The sequence below is a fragment of the Mauremys reevesii genome, linkage group 7, assembly GCF_016161935.1.
Source record: "Mauremys reevesii isolate NIE-2019 linkage group 7, ASM1616193v1, whole genome shotgun sequence".
NCBI classification, from domain to species: Eukaryota; Metazoa; Chordata; order Testudines; family Geoemydidae; genus Mauremys; species Mauremys reevesii.
The window spans coordinates 47,255,749-47,275,553 of record NC_052629.1 but is presented as its reverse complement, the minus strand read 5'-3'; the positions used below and the strand labels follow the sequence as shown (position 1 = coordinate 47,275,553).

Below are 19,805 nucleotides of genomic sequence, written 5' to 3'. Positions count from 1 at the left end.
TCTGTACTACTAATGAACAATTTCTTACCATTGTAATATTCAGTCAGTGGCTACTCATAGAGGAAATAGCGAAGTGGGTGTGTAATGATTCTGTTACTCAGAAATTACTGATGGCATATTTTATCTGATTAGCTCAAATATTTGGCAATCAGAGATGGGTGTATACAAAAGGCTTTTTACATCCCATTTATCCATCAGCCATATCTATATTTAACCATCTGTGCTGGTAAAACTGGATTTTGCTAATGCAAGGCTCTATTTTAAGCATGTTTGCAGTTGTCTTGATGCCAATAGAACTACTCATATGCTTATAGTTAAGCATGCTGGATGGGGCAGTAGAGTGCCATCACACAATCAAGCAAACAAAACTCAGCTGACCACAAATTGAATTTTGAATATGTAACAAATGCAGGATCAGTCTCTTCCTTAGGTGCAAGTGTAGGTATTAATGTCACAAAATTAACCTCTGTGGCTACACCCATGAAACCCTATTTAGAGACATGGAAATGAGAACAGAACAGAGCTTGTAGGTCAGGCTTATGCTGATGTTCTCTCTGTGCACTCTTGATGTATGTCAGTGAGAGCAGTAGGAGGGCTGATGTTGGATGAAAGTACCACCCCACCGCTATTTTCTCTCATCACCTGGGCAGGATGGGTGAGGTTTGCCTTCTGTCATAGTATAAGGTGGTGTCCTCCAGCTCTGTCCATGGGGAAAGCTTTCAGGTCTTGGGGGCATTCACAACACTACCTTTTGAGACCCCATAGGGAGTCATGTTGCCAGAAGTTCTGGAAATGCCCCACAGCCAACTTCTCTAGGCCCCATCCAGCAAAGCACTTAAGCACATACTTAACTGAGCACAGGACTAGTCCTTTTGAAGTCAGTTGGACTAATTACATGATGATAGTTCAGCATGTGCTTAAGCGCTTTGCTGGATTGGGGCCTCAAGGACAGTTGAGTGTGTCAAGTGGGAGTTTGTATAAAACAGTGCAGACTGGATCAATGTAGTTTGATGGGGCAGGGGCGGGAAGGTTCCCAATGGATTTGCAGAGAACTGATGCCATGAAAGCATCCTTGACTCTACCCCCTCCAAACCCTTCCTGCCACCAAATCTACAGCCCTGGCTCAAGCTCTCCTAAGCTCAGTCTACACACACACCCCAGCACCATGTAGCTCCAAATAGATGGTGCTCACATGGGTCTGGTGAAACTGGGGATGATGCCACATTGGCTTAATCACACCCCACAAACCCAACAGAATTGTAACTAAAGGTTTCTGCAGATTTTCTGCTCATTTAACCCTCTCCAACAGAAGCCACAGCAGGGACAATTTGGCCCTGTAAAACTATTGACCTTTTTGGAGAGGATATTCTAGAGTAGAATGCTTGTTAACAACTTGTATTTTCATATTTTTAAAGCTGTCAGCATTAATTAACCTATTCTTAAAAAAATATGAAAAGCAGAGCTCATTAAATGTAGGCAGGGTATTTGATAGGGAGTGTACATGCTAAAAATATTAATTTTCTTAGTCTGAAATATCACTCTTTTGAATACATTGTTATTAATTTTACTTCTACTTATATGGTACTGTTCATTATAAACTAATTTAAGTGAATTTATCTAAATCTAGTCTTACTAGAGATCATTGTCTCAGTCTACCTTACCAAATGATGTTCTGATCTTCTACCTTTACGCATGCAAGTAACCCTTACTAACACAAGTAGTCTGTATAAGTAAGAGTTGCTCACATGAGTAAGGGGAGCAATGCCACCACCCCGTTATTACACATCAGACAGTATTTTGCATTTTCAGACTAATTTTTTAAAATTTTATTCTGTTAAAAAAAGGTGTAATTTATAATTAGAAGACTGACTTGTTTTGGAAACCAACAAGTTTCCAAATCTTAATAGGCAGCAGATTTAAAACAAACAAAAGGAAGTATTTTTTCCACACAATGCAAGTCCACCTGTGAAACTCCTTGCCAGAGGATGTTGTGAAGACCAAGACTATAACAGGGTTCAAAAAAGAACTAGATAAGTTCCTGGAGGATAGGTCCATCAATGGCTATTAGCCAAGATGGGCAGGGATGGTGTCCCTAGCATCTGTTTGCTAGATGGTGGGAATGAGTAGATCACTTGAATGGGGATGGATCACTTGATGATTACCTGTTCTGTTCATTCCTCCTAGGGGTCTGGCATTGGCCACTGTGGAAAGACAGGATACTGGGCTAGATGGACCTTTGGTCTGATCCAGTATGGCCATTCTTATGTTCTTACATTCTTAAGTTTATAATTTTTTTATTGAGGGTCAGATTCTTTCACCTTTACAGATGCTGAGCAGTAACATGCTCCTCAAAGAGTCGCCTTGATTTCAATGGGATTACTTAGATGAGTAAGTGCCACTCAAGTGAGTAAGGGTGGCAAAATCTGGGCCTTAAGCAGACGTGATAGCTGATGAATTCCTTCATCAAGTAGTAGCTGAACCGACGAGGGGGGATGCCATTTTAGATTTGGTTTTGGTGAATAGTGAGGACCTTGTTGAGGAAATGGTTGTAGGGGACAACCTTGGCTCGAGTGATCATGAGCTAATTCAGTTCAAAATAAATGGAAGGATAAACAAAATTGCATCTGAGACTAAGGTTTACGATTTCAAAAGGGCTAACTTTACTAAATTAAGGCGACTAGTTAGGGAAATGGATTGGACTAACATATTTAGGGATCTAAAGGCGGAAGAGGCCTGGGATTATTTCAGGTTGAAGTTGCAGGAACTGTCAGAGGCCTGTATCCCTAGAAAGGGAAAACGGTCCTTAGGTAGCAGTTTTAGACCGAGCTGGATGAGCAAGCGTCTCAGAGGGGTGATTAAGAAAAAACAGAAAGCGTACAAGGAGTGGAAGATGGGAGGGATCAGCAAAGAAACCTACCTTATTGAGGTCAGAGGGTGTAGGGATGCAGTGAGAAAGGCCAAAAGCCGGGTAGAGATGGACCTTGCGAAGGGGATTAAAACCAATAGTAAAAGGTTTTTTAGCCATATAAATAGGAAGAAAACCAAGAAAGAAGAAGTGGGACCGCTTAAAACTGTAAACGGAGTGGAGATTAAGGAGAAGCTAAGCATGGCACAATATCTAAGCGAATATTTTGCCTCGGTCTTTAATGAGGCTAATGAAGGGCTTAGGAATAGTGGCAGAGTGACTGATGGGAATGAAGGTGCGGGGTTGGAAATTACAGTATCCGAGGTAGAAGCCAAACTTGAACAGCTTAACGGTAGTAAATCAGGCGGCCTGGATAATCTTCATCCTAGAATATTAAAGGAATTGGCGAGTGAAATTGCAAGCCCGTTAGCGATAATTTTTAACGAATCTCTAAACTCGGGGGTTGTACCATTTGACTGGAGATTAGCTAATATAGTTCCTATTTTCAAGAAGGGGAAAAAAGTGACCCGGGTAACTACAGGCCTGTTAGTTTAACATCTGTAGTATGTAAAGTCATGGAAAAAATATTAAAGGAGAGAGTAGTTACGGACCTTGAGGTCAATGGCAATTGGGACAAATTACAACATGGTTTTATGAAAGGTAGATTGTGCCAAACCAACCTGATCTCCTTCTTTGAGAAAGTAACAGATTTTTTAGACAAGGGAAATGCGGTGGATCTAATATATCTTGATTTCAGTAAGGCGTTTGATACAGTACCGCATGAAGAATTACTGGTTAAATTGGAAAAGATGGGGATTGAAATGAAAATCCAGAGGTGGATAAGGAACTGGTTAAAGGGGAGACTGCAGCGGGTCGTACTGAAAAGTGATCTGTCGGGTTGGAGGGAGGTTACCAGTGGAGTTCCTCAAGGTTCGGTTTTGGGTCCGATCTTATTCAATCTATTTATCACTGACCTTGGAACCAAAAGTAGGAGTGGGCTGATAAAGTTTGCGGATGACACGAAGTTGGGAGGTATTGCCAATTCGGAGAAGGATCGGGATATCCTCCAGGGAGATTTGGATGACCTTGTAAACTGGAGTATTAGTAATAGGATGAAATTCAATAGTGAGAAGTGTAAGGTTATGCGTTTAGGGATGACTAACAGGAATTTTAGTTATCAGCTGGGGACGCACCAGTTGGAAGTAACGGAAGAGGAGAAGGACCTCGGAGTCCTGGTTGATCGCAGGATGGCTATGAGTCGGCAATGTGATGTGGCCGTTAAAAAAGCTAATGCGGTCTTGGGATGCATTAGGCGAGGTATTTCTAGTAGAGATAAGGAGGTGCTAGTCCCGTTATACAAGGCGTTGGTGAGACCTCATTTGGAGTACTGTGTGCAGTTTTGGTCTCCCATGTTTAAGAAGGATGAATTCAAACTGGAACAGGTACAAAGAAGGGTCACTAGAATGATCCGAGGAATGGAAAGCCTGTCGTATGAAAGGAGACTTGAGGAGCTCGGTTTGTTTTCCTTAACCAAAAGAAGGTTGAGAGGAGATATGATTGCTCTCTTTAAATATATCAGAGGGATAAATACCAGGGAGGGAGAGGAATTATTTCAGCTCAGTACTAATGTGGACACGAGAACAAATGGATATAAATTGGCAGTCGGGAAGTTTAGGCTTGAAATTAGATGAAGGTTTCTAACCATCAGGGGAGTGAAATTCTGGAACAGCCTACCGAGGGAAACAGTGGGGGCGAAGGACCTCTCTGGCTTTAAGATTAAGCTTGATAAGTTTATGGAGGGAATGGTTTGATAGGATAACGTGATTTAGTCAATAGGTCAATAACGTGCGACCACTGGTAATTAGTACCGAGGGTCAATGTTGGGATATTGAAAGTCTTTTTCCTGAGTGTCTGGCTGGAGAGTCTTGCCCGCATGCTCGGGGTACAGCTGATCGCCATATTTGGGGTCGGAAAGGAATTTTCCTCCAGGGTAGATTGGCAGTGGCCCTGGAGGTTTTTCGCCTTCTGGGGCAGGGGTCACTTGCTGGAGGATTATCTGCTACTTGAAGTCTTTAAATCAGGATTTGGGGACTTCAACAGCTGAGTCAAGGGAGAGAATTATTTCAGGAGTGGGTGGGTCAGCTTTTGTGGCCTGCATCTTGCGGGAGGTCAGACTAGATGATCATAATGGTCCCTTCTGATCTTAAGTTCTATGATTCTATGATTAAGCAACTGATTGCAGTCTCATACGCATGGTCACGTATTGCCACCTTTCTTGGAAAACCTGCTATGTCGCTTGCATATTTATGGATTTTTTTCAAGATACGTAGGGATCAGTGTTCTCTTAGTTGAAATTAAAACTGAGTCCTTCCTTAGGCTTCAGAGCGGGTATCTTGCACACAGGTCTATCCACATCAATAAAGTCAACAAATATGCAGAGTACAATTATTAAAGGGTGCTTGGCAATTGATGCTATGAGCATGATTTTGAAATGTATTGTTGCTCAAATCAATGCAGTGCTGAAAATCAGGTACACTGTAATAGCAATGTTAGAGATATGACATTCATCATAAAAGATCATGGTTTTGGTAGTTGCATATCCACTCTTTATATTTTTGTTTCTCTCACTACCAGTAACATTGGCAAAGAAAGAAGAGGGAAATGACATTACTCAGTAAAGCCACATGTTGCTAGCCATTAGCCAGCAATCTGGTGTCTATGGTCACTTAAGCAGATTTTTTTCCCCTTACGTTTCATTTCTTAGTGTATTCAGACTGTAAAATGCACCCACTGCGCTCCATAGTTGCTTTTCCCAGCCTGATCAGTGGCACTAAACATTAAACTCTTGTCTTTTGAGAATAATAGGCTTTACATGCTACACCCTCAAGCATGTTGAGATACTGTGCAGGCTGGAAAATAAAAATGTTCTAATTGTGTCTTTTAAATAAGCATAGGAGTGAATTAATTAGACTATATTTTGTCTTTAGTTGCTTAGTTACACAATAGTATTCCTAAGCACAAGTAAGATAAATTGGCTCTTTTTGTGCTGCTTGTCCCTTAATCATAATTACTGTATTGCTCAGGAGAGTAAAGCATACATAGGTTTTGCATTTTTAATAATATTCAAACAATATGCATATGATATAGAAAGTGTTCTGGTTCAAGTTCTTTATGTGCTTTTATTCATGAAAAAGTTCTACTATTATGGGAGCAGTATTTGCAATAGTTGCCCAGAGATGTTGTTCTGGGAAATGCATAATTGAAATATTCTTGAAATGCTTATTCTGGCCCTTTCATTCATATTCAAAATAACAATGCTTCACGTCTTAAAACAATCATACATATTTGATTTAAGAGATTTTTCTTTGTGTTTATGTGTGTGGGTTCACACCCTGTTTTAACCCTGTAGAGACTAGACGTATGTGTGATTGATAGTGTCATATCAAGTTGAGCTTTTTGTTTTGTAGCTAAAATATAGTCAGAAGGTCAGAAGGACATTGGTATTTTACGGCATTTATCCAGTGACATTAATATTTGGCAGTCATTCATGTTTCTATGTGAAGGTGCCAGGGTTATACATAATAGAGTTTGTTTTCATTTTCAAGGTATTTTATTCTGTCTGAACAAACTAGCCTCTTTTGGGGTGTATTGTGATGGGGCTGCCACTGGCGAGCTAAGAACTTTAGTTTCTTTCTCCACTGCACAGTGTTGGTTGTGAATGATGGGCAAATTGATACAGATATTGAACAATGGAAGATTCTGGCAAGAAACCCACTGTACATGCTCAGTAGATGTATGTGAAAATTGGCTCCATTGTTCCGTTGTATGAAAAGCAAGTAAATTATTTACAGATATTTGCTAATTAAAGCACATATTGTTTTACCAGCACAATAGAATACAATACAACAAAAGACAAAAGAATAGGCTTGCATAATTTAAACCTGCTAATGCTATGTACTCTTTGTTTAGAAAAATATAATTATGTAATCTACAAGGAAAGCTTTTCAAACTGTAACAGTCCTAGGCAAAATTAGCAATGAAATGCTTGTCAACTTGCCTAAACTAAAACAGCTACCTGAGATCTATAGGCCATCTGATGAGAAAATATTTTGAGTGAAACCTATTTTCTCGTTGGTCATAACTTATATCTGCACTGGCAGATATAAATTCAATTTGAACCTCTGCTCAGGAAAAAAACAAAAAAACAGGAGTTGCTATAGAAATCAGAAATCTAAGTGTTTGCACTCATCCTTCTGGAAGCCCCCCTTCCCTTCACAGACCAGATTTACTAGGATCCCACAAAGAGCCGGTAACGCTCCATTCCTTACCATTTTATGTGATTTCTTTTACAAATGCTGAATCATGAAGAGGAGATTGTATTAAAAAGATGTATTAATGCCAAGGGAATAGAATCCCACATCGTTTTAATTATGTTACTCTACTCAGATCCCTCATGTTGTGTCTTTGCCTTGTTTATGGACCCCAGTAGGTTAAGAGCTACATGATAGGTCCTAATGCTCCCAGGTTTTGCATTTTTGAATATAATTAAGTTGCAAACAAATATGTAAACTAAACACATGCCAGTATGCAGATTAGAGAAATGGGAGCAACACCAGTCACCTGTATTAAATAAGATCTTTGTTGCCCTTTAAAATAGGCTAAGGATTAAGATTAAAGGTTTTAGTCTAGCTTTTTAAAATTCTCCTGTGTCACTTAATTTCCTGTGCTATATGTATTTACAGTTAGACTTTATATAGTGCTTGAATGAAAAATGGTGGCCATATAAATGTAATTTTGAGATGCATAAGGTGTCGTCACTCCCAGCACACTTGCCTCTTCTGGGAGACTGACAAGTTAGTTGCTTAGTCAAGAAAGCAGTCTGCCCAGATGCCCTTCAAAATGCATGAACATGTGCTGGAATCACTGTGCCAGAGGCAGTGGGAGGGTTGTTTGGGTAGTATGTGCTGAATGAGGAATTTAAGGTGGAAAGTGAAATTGAAAGCATTTTCTGCTTGTTAAAGCACACTACTGGTCAGTCAGTTTATCTCTGGCTCTGCCACTGACTTACCTTGTGACCATGGGCAAATCACATAACTTCTGTGTGCCTCACTAAACACATCTGCAAAATGGGAGGAATGGTACCTACCTCATTTAGTTCCTGTGAGGATTAATTTGTAGCTTGATGCTGTGGAAACGCAAAGTATTTTACTGATTAAATGACAGCCCAAGCCTTCATGTGCTCTAGAGATTTAATGTGGTATCTATTTGGCCACTGTAAGGCAGCTTTGCCCTCTTCTGTGGCCTTCCTAATGCCCAGTGTTCTCTGCTGCTGTTGTCCTTGCATATTTAATGGTAGATGGGATGAGGACACACTTTGGAGCTTCATATTCTGAGATGAGGATTGTTAATTTTGGTCCCTCCAAAAAGCAAAACCTTTCAGTAATAGAACCATAAACTCCACTAGCTGATTTATGGCCTTATTGTCTTAAATAGTATTTGCCTACAATGGCCACAGTAAATAAACTTGAAGGAGGAAAAAGATAGATGCATCCTACATTGGAGAGGTTATTTAAGAATGATTTTCTGGTATAAAAATGTTCCTTGCCCCTTTAATACTAGTGAGGTCATTGAAGGAAGGATGGTTTTATGGTTAAAGTTATTGGCTGGGACTCAGAAGACCTGGGTTTAGCTCTGTCACAGACTTCAGGTGTAACCTTGGGTAAATCATTTAATTTCTCTGTGCCTCAGTTCTCTCTCTGTAAAATGGGGATGATACTTCCCTATCTCACAGGGATGTTGCAAGGATAAGTTCATGATTAATATATGTGAGATGCGCAGACACTATGGTTATTGGGCCCATATGAGTATATATGCAGGGACCTGTAGTAATCTGCTGAGCATTGGTAGCTGAAGTTAAAGCTGCATGCACAAATTTCGAGATTTCCATTTGTTTATAAATTAACTTGATCATTTAAGATAATTTCTCCCCCTCCCCCCTTTTGGACATGCGCTGTGGTCCTAACATCTGCCAAGTGGTCTAAGATGTGCACTCAATTCCAGAGGCAAAAACAACAATTTTGTATAATTTACATGAGGGTCGTGCAATATGAAATTCCCATCTAAATTACAGAAAAATCAAAATTACATGAGGTGTAAATAAAGAGGATAATAGAGCCCTTTATATCAAAATGAAATATACAATTCTATTATCCTTAGTGAATGTAGTCCATAATAGTCTAATTGTGTTTTGTGTTCCTGTGGGTGAATGTGTTTTCAGCAACAATGCACTGGGTTGTAAAATATGCATCCCCAGCTATCTACTGTGGTAAAGGTTTCAATAAAAAGGCTGAAGATGTTTTTCTCATGCAAATTATACTGATCAGATAAATGGCACACAGTGTCTCCTATAATCATCAACAACAGTTTTTACAGTATGTCTCCTGTTTCTCTAGGCCATATATTTGATGTTACTAGATCAGTAATTCAATAGACAGCCGAGCAGGTGTTCAAATCACTCTTGACCTCCAGAATTCTTTAAATGACCCCTGGAAGCACTGGAGTGAAAACATTCTCAGTATGTCAAAGTTTTGAGATATCTTAGTTGCCATAATTTTTTAAAAGCTGCCTTTGCTTCTTTAAAAAAACAACTAGTTATTGGCAGCGAGCGAGAAGTTGTGATGCACTGTGTGCCTGCTTAGAATAAAATTGTACCGTTGCACCAAGCTGCCCTGTGGCGATCTGCCTTCCAAGAGTTAACTTTTCTTTTAAAAAAATAATCTGCTTTAAACTGTTCTAACTACCTGCTCTCTTTCCTTGGATGTAAGCATTCCAACCATCTGCTGAGTCAGGCAATATAGGGTTTTGTGCTTTCAGGAGGCTGTGATGGTTGCTTAGACAATAATGACATATTTAGCATAATGGCTCTCAAAGAGGTACCATCCCTTTTTACTGAACTTTTCCTCTGAAAATGATCATCTGACACCTTCAATTGGGTTAAAAACAGAATACAAGAAGGATAATTTGTATCAGTGTCTTTTCTAACCCTCTCCCCACACCTCAGCTTGATAGTGGCAAATATTACTTCACTCTGGAGTCTTGTAAGATGTATTGCAATTATAGGCTGACTAGATGCCACATTTTATTGGAATAGAAGAAAAAAGTGACTCCTTTTATAGACAGTTATTTCAAGATTTAGATAACTGTGTGGACAAGGGAAACATTCCCATTGGCTGGTCAGTATTCTTAAGGGGGCAGCAGAGATAAATCTAATACCCAAGCAGAGTTGAAATTCACCTCTTTCTATCACAAACCTAATTTCATTGTAGCAGGAAAAATTTGTAAATGTTGCCTTCATTAAAGTCTTACCATGCAATGGAGATCTCATAAATATCTCTCTTCAGAGCATAGTTAATCTCATATGAGTTGAATATTTTTATGCTGTAATCAACTTGGGTGGTTTTTCATGTTTCTATGGAGATATAATTATGGATGACATAAATGGTATACAGCAGATTTCTTTAATCTTCTAAAGGTTTGGTAGTCGTCAGTCACTGCATAGCTGGTTTTTATTTATTTAACATCTCTATTCATTTGTCATCTTGTTTTAAGGGTTTCTTCATAATCAGGGAGTCTTTAGAAAGAGGTATACAACGATGTATGACAAATAGTTAAGAAGGCTTCACTGTGTTAGTGATTCCAGGATTTGTTGGTTTTCTGAGGGAATCCATGCCCTCAGGAGATTAATAATTTGGTTGTGCCTGGTACCTTGAAAAGCCCTGGAGGTGCTGTAATGTCACAAGGGGCACTCTACTATTACTTGCATCATGCTGAAATCAACTCCTTTGAAGAAATAGTCCTGTTTATTTTCATTTTCTTGCGCAAAAGATGTTCCTTCTAGTTTGGATTTTAATGTCACACCAGAGAACAGAAATATGTGTAGTTGGTTTGGGTATTGAAATATTGAAAGGTGCCATGTAAAACCAAAGGCCAAGATTTTAAAAAGTGACTAGTGATTAGGGGAGCCTCCCATTCAGATGCCCAATTTTGGGAAACCTTAAAGCAGCCTGGTTTTTGGTTGGTTGGTTTGGTTTTCTTGTTTTTAGAAAGTAATGAGCACTCATCCTTTGAAAATCAGACCCCTTTAAGCTGTCTCAGACTGAGCACCCAGCATGTGAGGCTCCAAAATCACTAGTCAATTTGTGGAAATGTTCATCAAATCTATTTTGTTTTTTAACGATAAATGTTGATTCTTTAGTATTTAGAACTTGTTATGCTGATTATTATCTGTTTTGCAACTTGAAATCCCCCTAGAGGGTCTGGGTGTTAGATACAGTGAAGTTGTGGCCCACACAGCACTGGGCACACCCAGGGCACAGCATAAGCACTGGCACTTCTCACCAATATGGCTTTTCATTCATAAAACTCAGTGTTTTGCAAAGGTGGAGAAGCATGATTAGTATCCCCAGCTAATAGATGAAGAGACGGAGGCAGTGTGAACTTGGGCAATTGCACTGTCAAAGATAGAGCTGGGACTAGACCCCATGCCTGCTACGCTAGTATCCTATCCAGGGGCCCAAACTGCCTTTTCGGGAAGAAATTCCACATTGGTAATGGACACAAAACAGCTTTCAAAATGTTTACGGGACAAACACATAAGCTGACTTTTGAACCAAATGTGCTTTTTGGAAACTTTAAAGCATATGCGTACCCAAGTCATCGATCTGGGTTGTAAATTTGCTCTTCCCTTAAAATCAGTTTAATCTGCCTGAGAGGAGAGAGACTCTTAATATTTTTCAAATAAATTGACACTGTGTGCATGGAACCATGAGTTGGTTCCCATTGAAGTAACTCCACGTGGGTAAAGGAATCTATCTGCATGGAGTCAATTGCAGGACTCAGGGCTTAAGTTTATTCAGTTAGTTCTATCAGACTGTAACCTGAATTATTTACCACAGTGGAACATATCGATACCACCACTGTGGAGAAACTCAGACTTAAGCACTTTTTCAACCATCTCATCCAGGATAAATATTTCTAAGCACTCTAACTGAAGCTGTGGTTCCAGTCATTCAATTGTGTAGCTCTTACTCACTCTGGTGTGCACTTATTCATTTGATTGAAGTCAGTGAGACTATTTGTATGAGTGAGTAAGTGCTCACCATCATGAGTAAGAGTTACGAAGTCTGGCCCTTAGCTGGCATTGCACGTGTCAGGGCTAACAACATAAGTTTGCAAAGGGACTAATGCAGAGCCTACTGAACTTGATGAAAAAGACTCCTGTGACTTTCAATGACTTTGAATCACAGTGAACAGAGTAAAAGAAAAAAAGAAAGGCCAGCAAGAGGGAGCATGTCTAAATTATGTTTTGATTTAAGAGGCGGTTACACAAAACAGAAAGAGGTACTTGGTGTGTGTTTTAAAGTATGAAATAGCCTGGTATCTTTTGCCATTAACTAGCTGTGCAAATATTACTGTGTTGCTCATTGAACACCCACTGTGTCTCTTGTCAGATTATCCCAAACTGGGAAGGAATCATTCAAATATACAGACGGGGGGTTTTGTATTTTTCAGTTTAAAATTAATTAAAATTTATTTTCCTCATAGAATGTTCTCCTGACAAATGGCCTGGGCTGGCTTTATGGGTGGGTGATGTGGGCAACTGTGCAAGGCACTGTGGTTCAGAGGGCACCATGGTCAAGAGGCAAGGAGCGGGGTAGGCCTTGGTTGCAAGGCCGGAGAAGGGAACTTGGAGCAATGGGGGTGGCAGTGGGCCCTGGGGGCGATCAGGAGATGGCTGGGGAGGCAGCAGGGGCCAAGGTGATGGGGGAAGCAGTGGGGACCAGGGATGATGGGAGAGGGAGCCTGGGGAGGCAGCGGGAGCCAGGGGTGCCAAAATACAAGTTTGCCCAAGGCACTGTTTTTCTAAGGTGGCACTACAAATGATACATCAAGAGAATGCAAAATATTGGTTAAATGCACAACAGAATCCTAGAAGCTATTTTAAATACTTAGAAAAAAATCCAGGAATCTTGTTTTGTTTTTTCCTTACAAGAGTATTGGATTCAAAACCAAAACTGGATCCAGCTGTCTCCTTATCCTTATATTTTAATGGTCAAGATGGGTGTTTGTGTTTTGTTTAATGACCACAAATAGGCTTTGAAGTTAATACCCCCAGTAAGATACACATGGAAAGGTCACACCTCTGGTGATGCTGTTGCGTCAACATGTAGGACTGCAGATACTCGAAAACTCTGCAGTGCTCATGAAGGCCGCCATCACAAAACAGGATTTCTCTACAGTGGTAAAAGTCAGATCTGTAACTCACAGCCAGCACAGCTCTGCCAGTTGAATTGGGATTAGCTGTAGTGTAGACAAGGCTTATTTGTTTTTAACCACCGTGCTTCGTAACCCCATTGCTGTCCCAATGGAGAATTGCATATCTTTTTTGCTTGTTTGTTTCTTGACAAACAGAGAAGGGCTTCAAACACTGAGAGTATCAGAAGACCAAATTTTCCATATATGGATCTGAATTTTCCCTGCTAAAAACTTGTCAGGATATCTTTATTCTAACAGTGCACTGAACAAAATAATTATTCGTCCACAAATGGCCCTTTTCCCTATAAAAATATTTGCAATGAAGTCAGTGAAATGCTGTAGGAAACAATATAGATGTTGTTTCCCTTGGTTTACTTTAAGATTAACTGCTTGGCGAATAAGAATGCACTAAGACAGAGAGTGCCTGAACATAAATTGTTGGTTCATGAGCCCACTTGAAGGGTTGTGTTCCAGTTTAATGTGCTGTTGGATAATGTAGCAACATGGAGGTCTGCATTGGTTTGGATTAGTGCAGGGACAAATTATGCCACCCAGAATAGTTCAAAACTCTCAGATGAGTTCAATGAGAATGTTGCTTGAGTAAAGACTGCAGAATTTAGGTGATTGTGTTATTAATACATAAACACTACGGGACAGATTATAGCTGCTCCAGTGCCTATGCACTGGGTTGCCCCTCCACCTCCAGCACTCCTTCACCAGAGGTACTCAGAATGCTATATCCATAGATCCCCAAGTGTAGTTGTGACGGCATTAGCATTGTAAGGCCTGGTCTACACTAAGAAGGGGGGTCGAACTAGGGTACACAAATTCAGCTACGCGAATAGCGTAGCTGAATTCGAAGTACCCTAGTTCGACCTACTCACCCGTCCAGACGCAGCAGGGTCGAACTCCGTGGCTCCCCCGTTGACTCTGCCACCGCCGTTTGCAGTGGTGGAGTACCGGAGTCTACCGCAGCGCTTCCGGAGTTCGAACTATCACATCTAGATCAGATGCGATAGTTCGAACTCTGAGAAGTTGAACTCACCGCGTCGACCGGGAAGGCAAGTGTAAACCTACCCTCAGAGGAGGTGTGTTTGGGCAGGTTGGGGTCATGGCAAGGCCAGCATCCTATACACAATAGCAAGCGCCAGGAGACCTTTCCTGGAGCAATCACATCACATCTGTTAGGCGGGGTTACCAATGGCTGCTAGTGTTCTGACTCCTCTGGGCACCAGAAACATTCTACCCATTCTGCCTACTTCTGCTATGCTTTCCTCTAGGCCCCCAGCAAATTCTAACTCCAGTATCCTTAACCTGAGACAAAACTCCTATTGAAGTCAGAAGAGGTTTTGAAGGCAATGGGCGTTTCTGCTTCATAGAGATTGTAGAATCAGGGCCTTGAGATGCAATTGGCTGCAATTCTGAACCATTTTCATCTTGTTCCCAACAAATTCAGGAGCATGATGCAATCCCTTTGATACCAATCCCCTAAGGAAGTATTTGGAGGAAACTCAACAAGGAGAACCCGGAGGACTTTTCAAGTCCCTTTGTCCCCTTTCTACTGATTCTATTGTGGGACGGTATGGCCTTGGCTATAGGCCTATGACATTCATAGTGTAGGTCCTGATTCAAGAAGATACTTATGTACATGCTTAACTTTAAGTATGTGAGTAATCTCCTGGAGGCACTTCAGTGGGATTTTTGTGCCTTTCTCCCTTCGGCATTTTTGAAAATCCCATCCTAAGTGTTTAAAATTACATGTGCACTTAGGAACTTTCCTGAATTCATGCCAAAGGCATTCATCATTGGTCTAAATCTGCTCCCACCATAATCAGTTTACTCTTGACTTTGGTGGGAGCAGAGTTAGACCAGCATAGACCATTTTTGAAAATCTCACACTAAATAATTTTATAGTTAATGCTGCAAACAATTATTTTATAGGCAAAAGAAGCTACATGATTTTGGAGCATAAGTCCCCCTGACTTTCAAAGAGATTTTTCTTCCTAAGTCATTTAGGTATGTTTGAAAATTCTACCCAGTGTACTTAGTTGCATTTTGATCTATTTCTCCTCCTCAACCATCTATAAAATGTTTAGAAAATGAGACATCCTTAATTGCATCTGTTACCACAGTAACCAGCTAAATTTTTGTTATGGTTTGTATTCATATACTTAGTTTTATGTGCTAATATGATTCAAAGTGCCTTTCTGTGCATACCTTTTGTATTACATTAGCTGCCACAACAGTATTTATGGTCATAATACTCATTTTGCAAATTGCTAATATGATCACATGACAATTTGTGCAAAGATTCTTTTCCTTGCCATTCACACTGATGTAGGCAAAACTAAGTATAAAATAGTTTGGTCATGGTTGCTGGCAGGGGTGACTCCAGGCACCAGCGCACCAAGCCTTCAATGGCATGCCTGTGGGAGGTCCGCTGGTCCCATGGTTTCGGCGGCAATTGGGTGGCGGGTACGCCGAAGGCGCAGGACCGGTGGACCTCCTGCAGGCATGCCACCGAATCCACATTACCAGCGGACCTCCTGCAGGCGCGTCGCCGAAAGTCGCCTGACTGCCGTGCTTGGGACGGCAAAATACATAGAGCCGCCCCTGGTTGCTGGTGTGTGGTCATTTTGCTGTCACACACAACTTTAAATGTGAAGGCGTAATTTGTGCTCTTTTGTGTTTCCTGATACTTACATATTCCATATTTTTCTGCTTCCTTATCAAATTTCCAGCTAAATCCTGGCACACGACTATATTGCAAAGTGGGTTTGCTGCTGAATTGTTAGTAAAACACACGGGTTGTTTATCAACCAATATTCTTGGATTTATGGTTTCTGAATGTACCGTGTGTGTGAAGGTTGTAGTCTCAAACAGGTTTATTCACCGAAGATGTAACAGTGATTGTACTTTTCTTGTAGTTAATAGATTGTTTGCTTGGCTAACTTTGTATGCCAGCCAAAGTTAGTCATACCAGTTCTTGGAAAGGATATGAAGAAACTGGTAATTGAAATCATAATCATTTGGCCATAAAAGTTATTTTGAAAATAACACTAACCAAAAACATATCTAATCTGGAAGTCAGATTTCTATGAAAGATGCTTCTAAATAGAATGTTTCTAAGTACTCAGTATTAGAAATTGTGATACTTAATTATTCCATTCAACATCCTATACAGAAGACCCCATCCAGAAGCTGTTAAGGCTGTCTTCATGCAGACTCAATTTTTTCACTCTGACATTTAATAATCACCATGTAATAGCTATAAAATGCATAGCAACTACAGATCTTTTATTTCAAGTGAATGGTGTAATGAAATTGGGTGAAACCATCCATTGAAAATGTACTGTGTAGTATGCAGCATTGTTTACAAAGTAATAACATTTGTCATAAGCGGAAAGTTAAAACATTGTCTTGATTGTTTGTTGTTCAATGGAAGTTCATATTCAGCACAGTGATAAAGGAAAAGATTCCATTACTAACATTTACGTAGCATACAAGTATGAGGTTCATTTTTGAGTAAATATTTGTTATTGCACTAAAAGTAATAGAAGATGACTGCTTATAAAACATCTTTGTGTTATACAAGGAAGAGTGAAATATCAGATCTACATTTTACCAAAGCTACTGTGGAGGTTTCATGTTGTGTGTAACTTATCACAAAACTTACCCACACTTCCCACCCACTCCCCCCCCTTCTTTTTTTTTTTTTTTTGATTATTGAGCAGTATTTTATTTCCTGAGGAATGTGTTAAGCAAAAAATACAGAACCAACCATGCATTTCTGTTTATTTAATAACTGCAAGAATTTCTCTCTCTCTCTCTCTTTCTTTCTTTTTTTCTCCATACCTAAATAGTTGTGTTTATTTTGGAGAATAAAAATATTAACCATAATTCTTTCTAAGTGACTATGCTACCCATGTTTTATCTAGAAATGTGTGATGTGAAAGGTGTGGTGTAAGTCAGTTCAAGTTAAAACATCAACTGTTTCAAATATTTAACTTAAAGATCTCAAGTTTATCTTGGTAGGAGTTGGGGTTAGGTTTTTCTTTTTCTGAAGCCTTCCTAAGCCCTGCTTACAGTAGGCAGCTATAAAACATTCTGCTTATTCATCATGACTGAGAAGAGTTGATTGTTTCCTGGAAGGATAAAAATGTAGCAATTAGAGATGTTTAGTTCAAGTATATGTTCAGCAGGCTAAACTAAAGTTAAATTGCGTTTTCATAGAATGTATGTTTAAGAGGAGGGAAAAATAGTTATTTTCTGTTCTTGAAAAAGTTTTAAGAAACATGAGAATATGCGAGTTTCTTTTGGTGGGAAACACATAACATTTATGCAGTATTTCTTTTGGGATTACATCACAGTTTTATTTAATTTTTAGGACAAAAGTTAAATTCAATATTTGTGTATAAGCCAAGGGAAAATGTACCATAAACACAGGAATTTTCTGGTGAGTCAGAGTTCCAAGAATCTAAGATTTACTTAGACCATTTATTTGAGGACTAGCTATAACCATTAGTCATCCAGCCATGAGTTTTTACATTCGCAGCTAATTGCACCTAAAAAGCAAGCTTTCATCCGAGCCTTTGGGATATACAGAATGCACTTTGGCAATCCACATTTAAAATGCATTTTAGGACTACTGCCCTGATGTTCTTGGATATTTTTTATCACATAAATATTTGCTTCAAATAAACAACTAACAGTGACACTAAAATGGCATGCAAATTGCATGAGTTATTGGATATTCTGTATCACAGAAAAAGTAATCTGCCAAGAGCAAGATAAACTTTTCCAATAACATGCCAAAGAGGCAGTGCTACAGACTTATCATTCATCATAAGCCACACATGACACGCTCTGTTCTCGTTTGACTACATCTTGCAGGATGAAGTTATTGCCGTTTCAGAGAAGGTGACTGTGAAGCTCGAAGACTTGGCAAAATGGGCACATTCAGATTTCTCCAAGTGGAAGTGTGGTCTCCGGGCTGACCCAGTCATACCCATGGAACTGGGCAAGAATGGGCAGAAGGAAGCCTTGATGAGATACAGGCAGTCCACACTCAACAGTGGCCTGAACTTCAAAGACATTCTAAAGGAAAAGGCTGATCTTGGTAAATATCGTTTCCTTTTCTAAAATTGCTGTTTGCCTACCTGTGACTGTATTTCTATGGGGAACAAGCCCAATCCTGCAGTGCTTATTCAGACAAAACTGTCATTGACTCTGAGACTGTAAGCACTAAGGCTCAAATCCTGAAGCTGCAAGCAAAGGTAATTTACAAGGGCTTCCCACAGAAACTATGTAGGCATTGGGGTCAAGTATATGCTACACATCATATGGGATTGAATCTGATGCCTTCTCTCTATCTCTCTATGCAATTAGAATCATAGACGAAAGAGAGAGGTCAAAGTCCTGTTAGATCATACTGCCTATGTTCTTGCCAACGTAGGGTTGTTGCCTATCTCTGGTGCTTCTCCAGTCTTTGTCCAATACAGTGTTAATTGTCTTAAGTAATGAGGTTTTCACAACTCCCTTTGGGACACTGTTCCACAGTCTAATACATTTTAGTTTAAAGTTTATCGTAACATTCAGCCTACGTTTTAATTAATCGTACTTACACCCATTTGTACCGTCACTTGGTTTCATGGTGCAGTGGGTCTTTTCTTTCTCACTTTTCCTTCTTTGCAAAAACAGAGAGGCACGGGAACTCATATGGACAGCTTTTCTGCTGCATGGGCTAATGATTTGGATCTTTGCAAGCAGGTTTACAGTTTTTTGGGATGCTTTTTGCTCCCCATATGCACATAAGGTCTCAGTCCCACAAGTTGGTTCATATGGACGGTCTCCTGCACTGCCTGGCTCTCCTTTGACTTCAGTACGTCAATGGGATGTGGATTCAGGATCTGCCCACATGTATCACCTTGCAGAATTGGGGCCTAAGTGGGTACGGAATTTGGGTCTAAAAACACCAACTTTGTAGAAGCTTATATGTGTGAGTGCACATACAACTCCCATTTCCTTTAATGGGACACATTCTTATGCAAGGGCTGTAGGATGACGTCTGAGGCAGCGGGTCTTCTGTTGGTAAACATGTCTACCCCCCATTAGCTTTACTGGGAGATTGGCATACACATTGGCTGACAGGAAAATATATTTCAACGTGTGTTTCAGTGAAATTTATTTCCTGTAGTACTTTTTTTTTTTTTAAAGCTAAGCTTAGATAGCTTCAAGATTAGCACATAAATGGATGAAAGGTAAGAAATCAAAAGTTAAGGCTGATACTCTGCCAACTCCATGTACAGAATTTTTTTCTCATCTTCATGAATTGAAGATCATGGGGATGGGCCAAGTTCTCAGTTGTGTAAGCAGCATAGTTCCCTGGACTACAATGGAGCTATGTCTACCTACACTAGCTGAGGATCTGCCTTATAGAACTTACCTTACAACAGCGTTGAGTCTCTCATTTCCCATATAAGCAAATGGTGAGGTCAGTCTTGTCAGTCTTACTTTAGTTCATCGGCTAGTCAGGATGATGTTTCATAATGATTGAAAGTTGATATTTTTAATCAATATCTACAGT

At 39.9% G+C, this 19,805-nt stretch overlaps 1 protein-coding gene across 9 annotated transcripts in view; it reads left to right on the top strand.

Moving 5' to 3' along the window:
* The window catches only part of ARID5B (AT-rich interaction domain 5B), a 148,844-nt gene that overhangs the window by 4,032 nt on the left and 125,007 nt on the right, over positions 1–19,805 (top strand). For 5 of the 9 annotated variants that reach the window (XM_039481429.1, XM_039481436.1, XM_039481434.1 and 2 more), the window contains one exon: positions 18,113–18,338. The exons of 1 other annotated variant lie outside the window; for it this stretch is intronic. In XM_039481429.1, the coding sequence (XP_039337363.1) occupies positions 18,113–18,338 (226 nt within the window). Of the gene's footprint in view, positions 1–556; positions 656–15,211; positions 15,236–17,633; positions 17,676–18,112; positions 18,339–19,805 lie in introns of those variants that run through there. 3 more of the 9 variants (XM_039481430.1, XM_039481435.1, XM_039481433.1) reach the window with 3 other exon arrangements.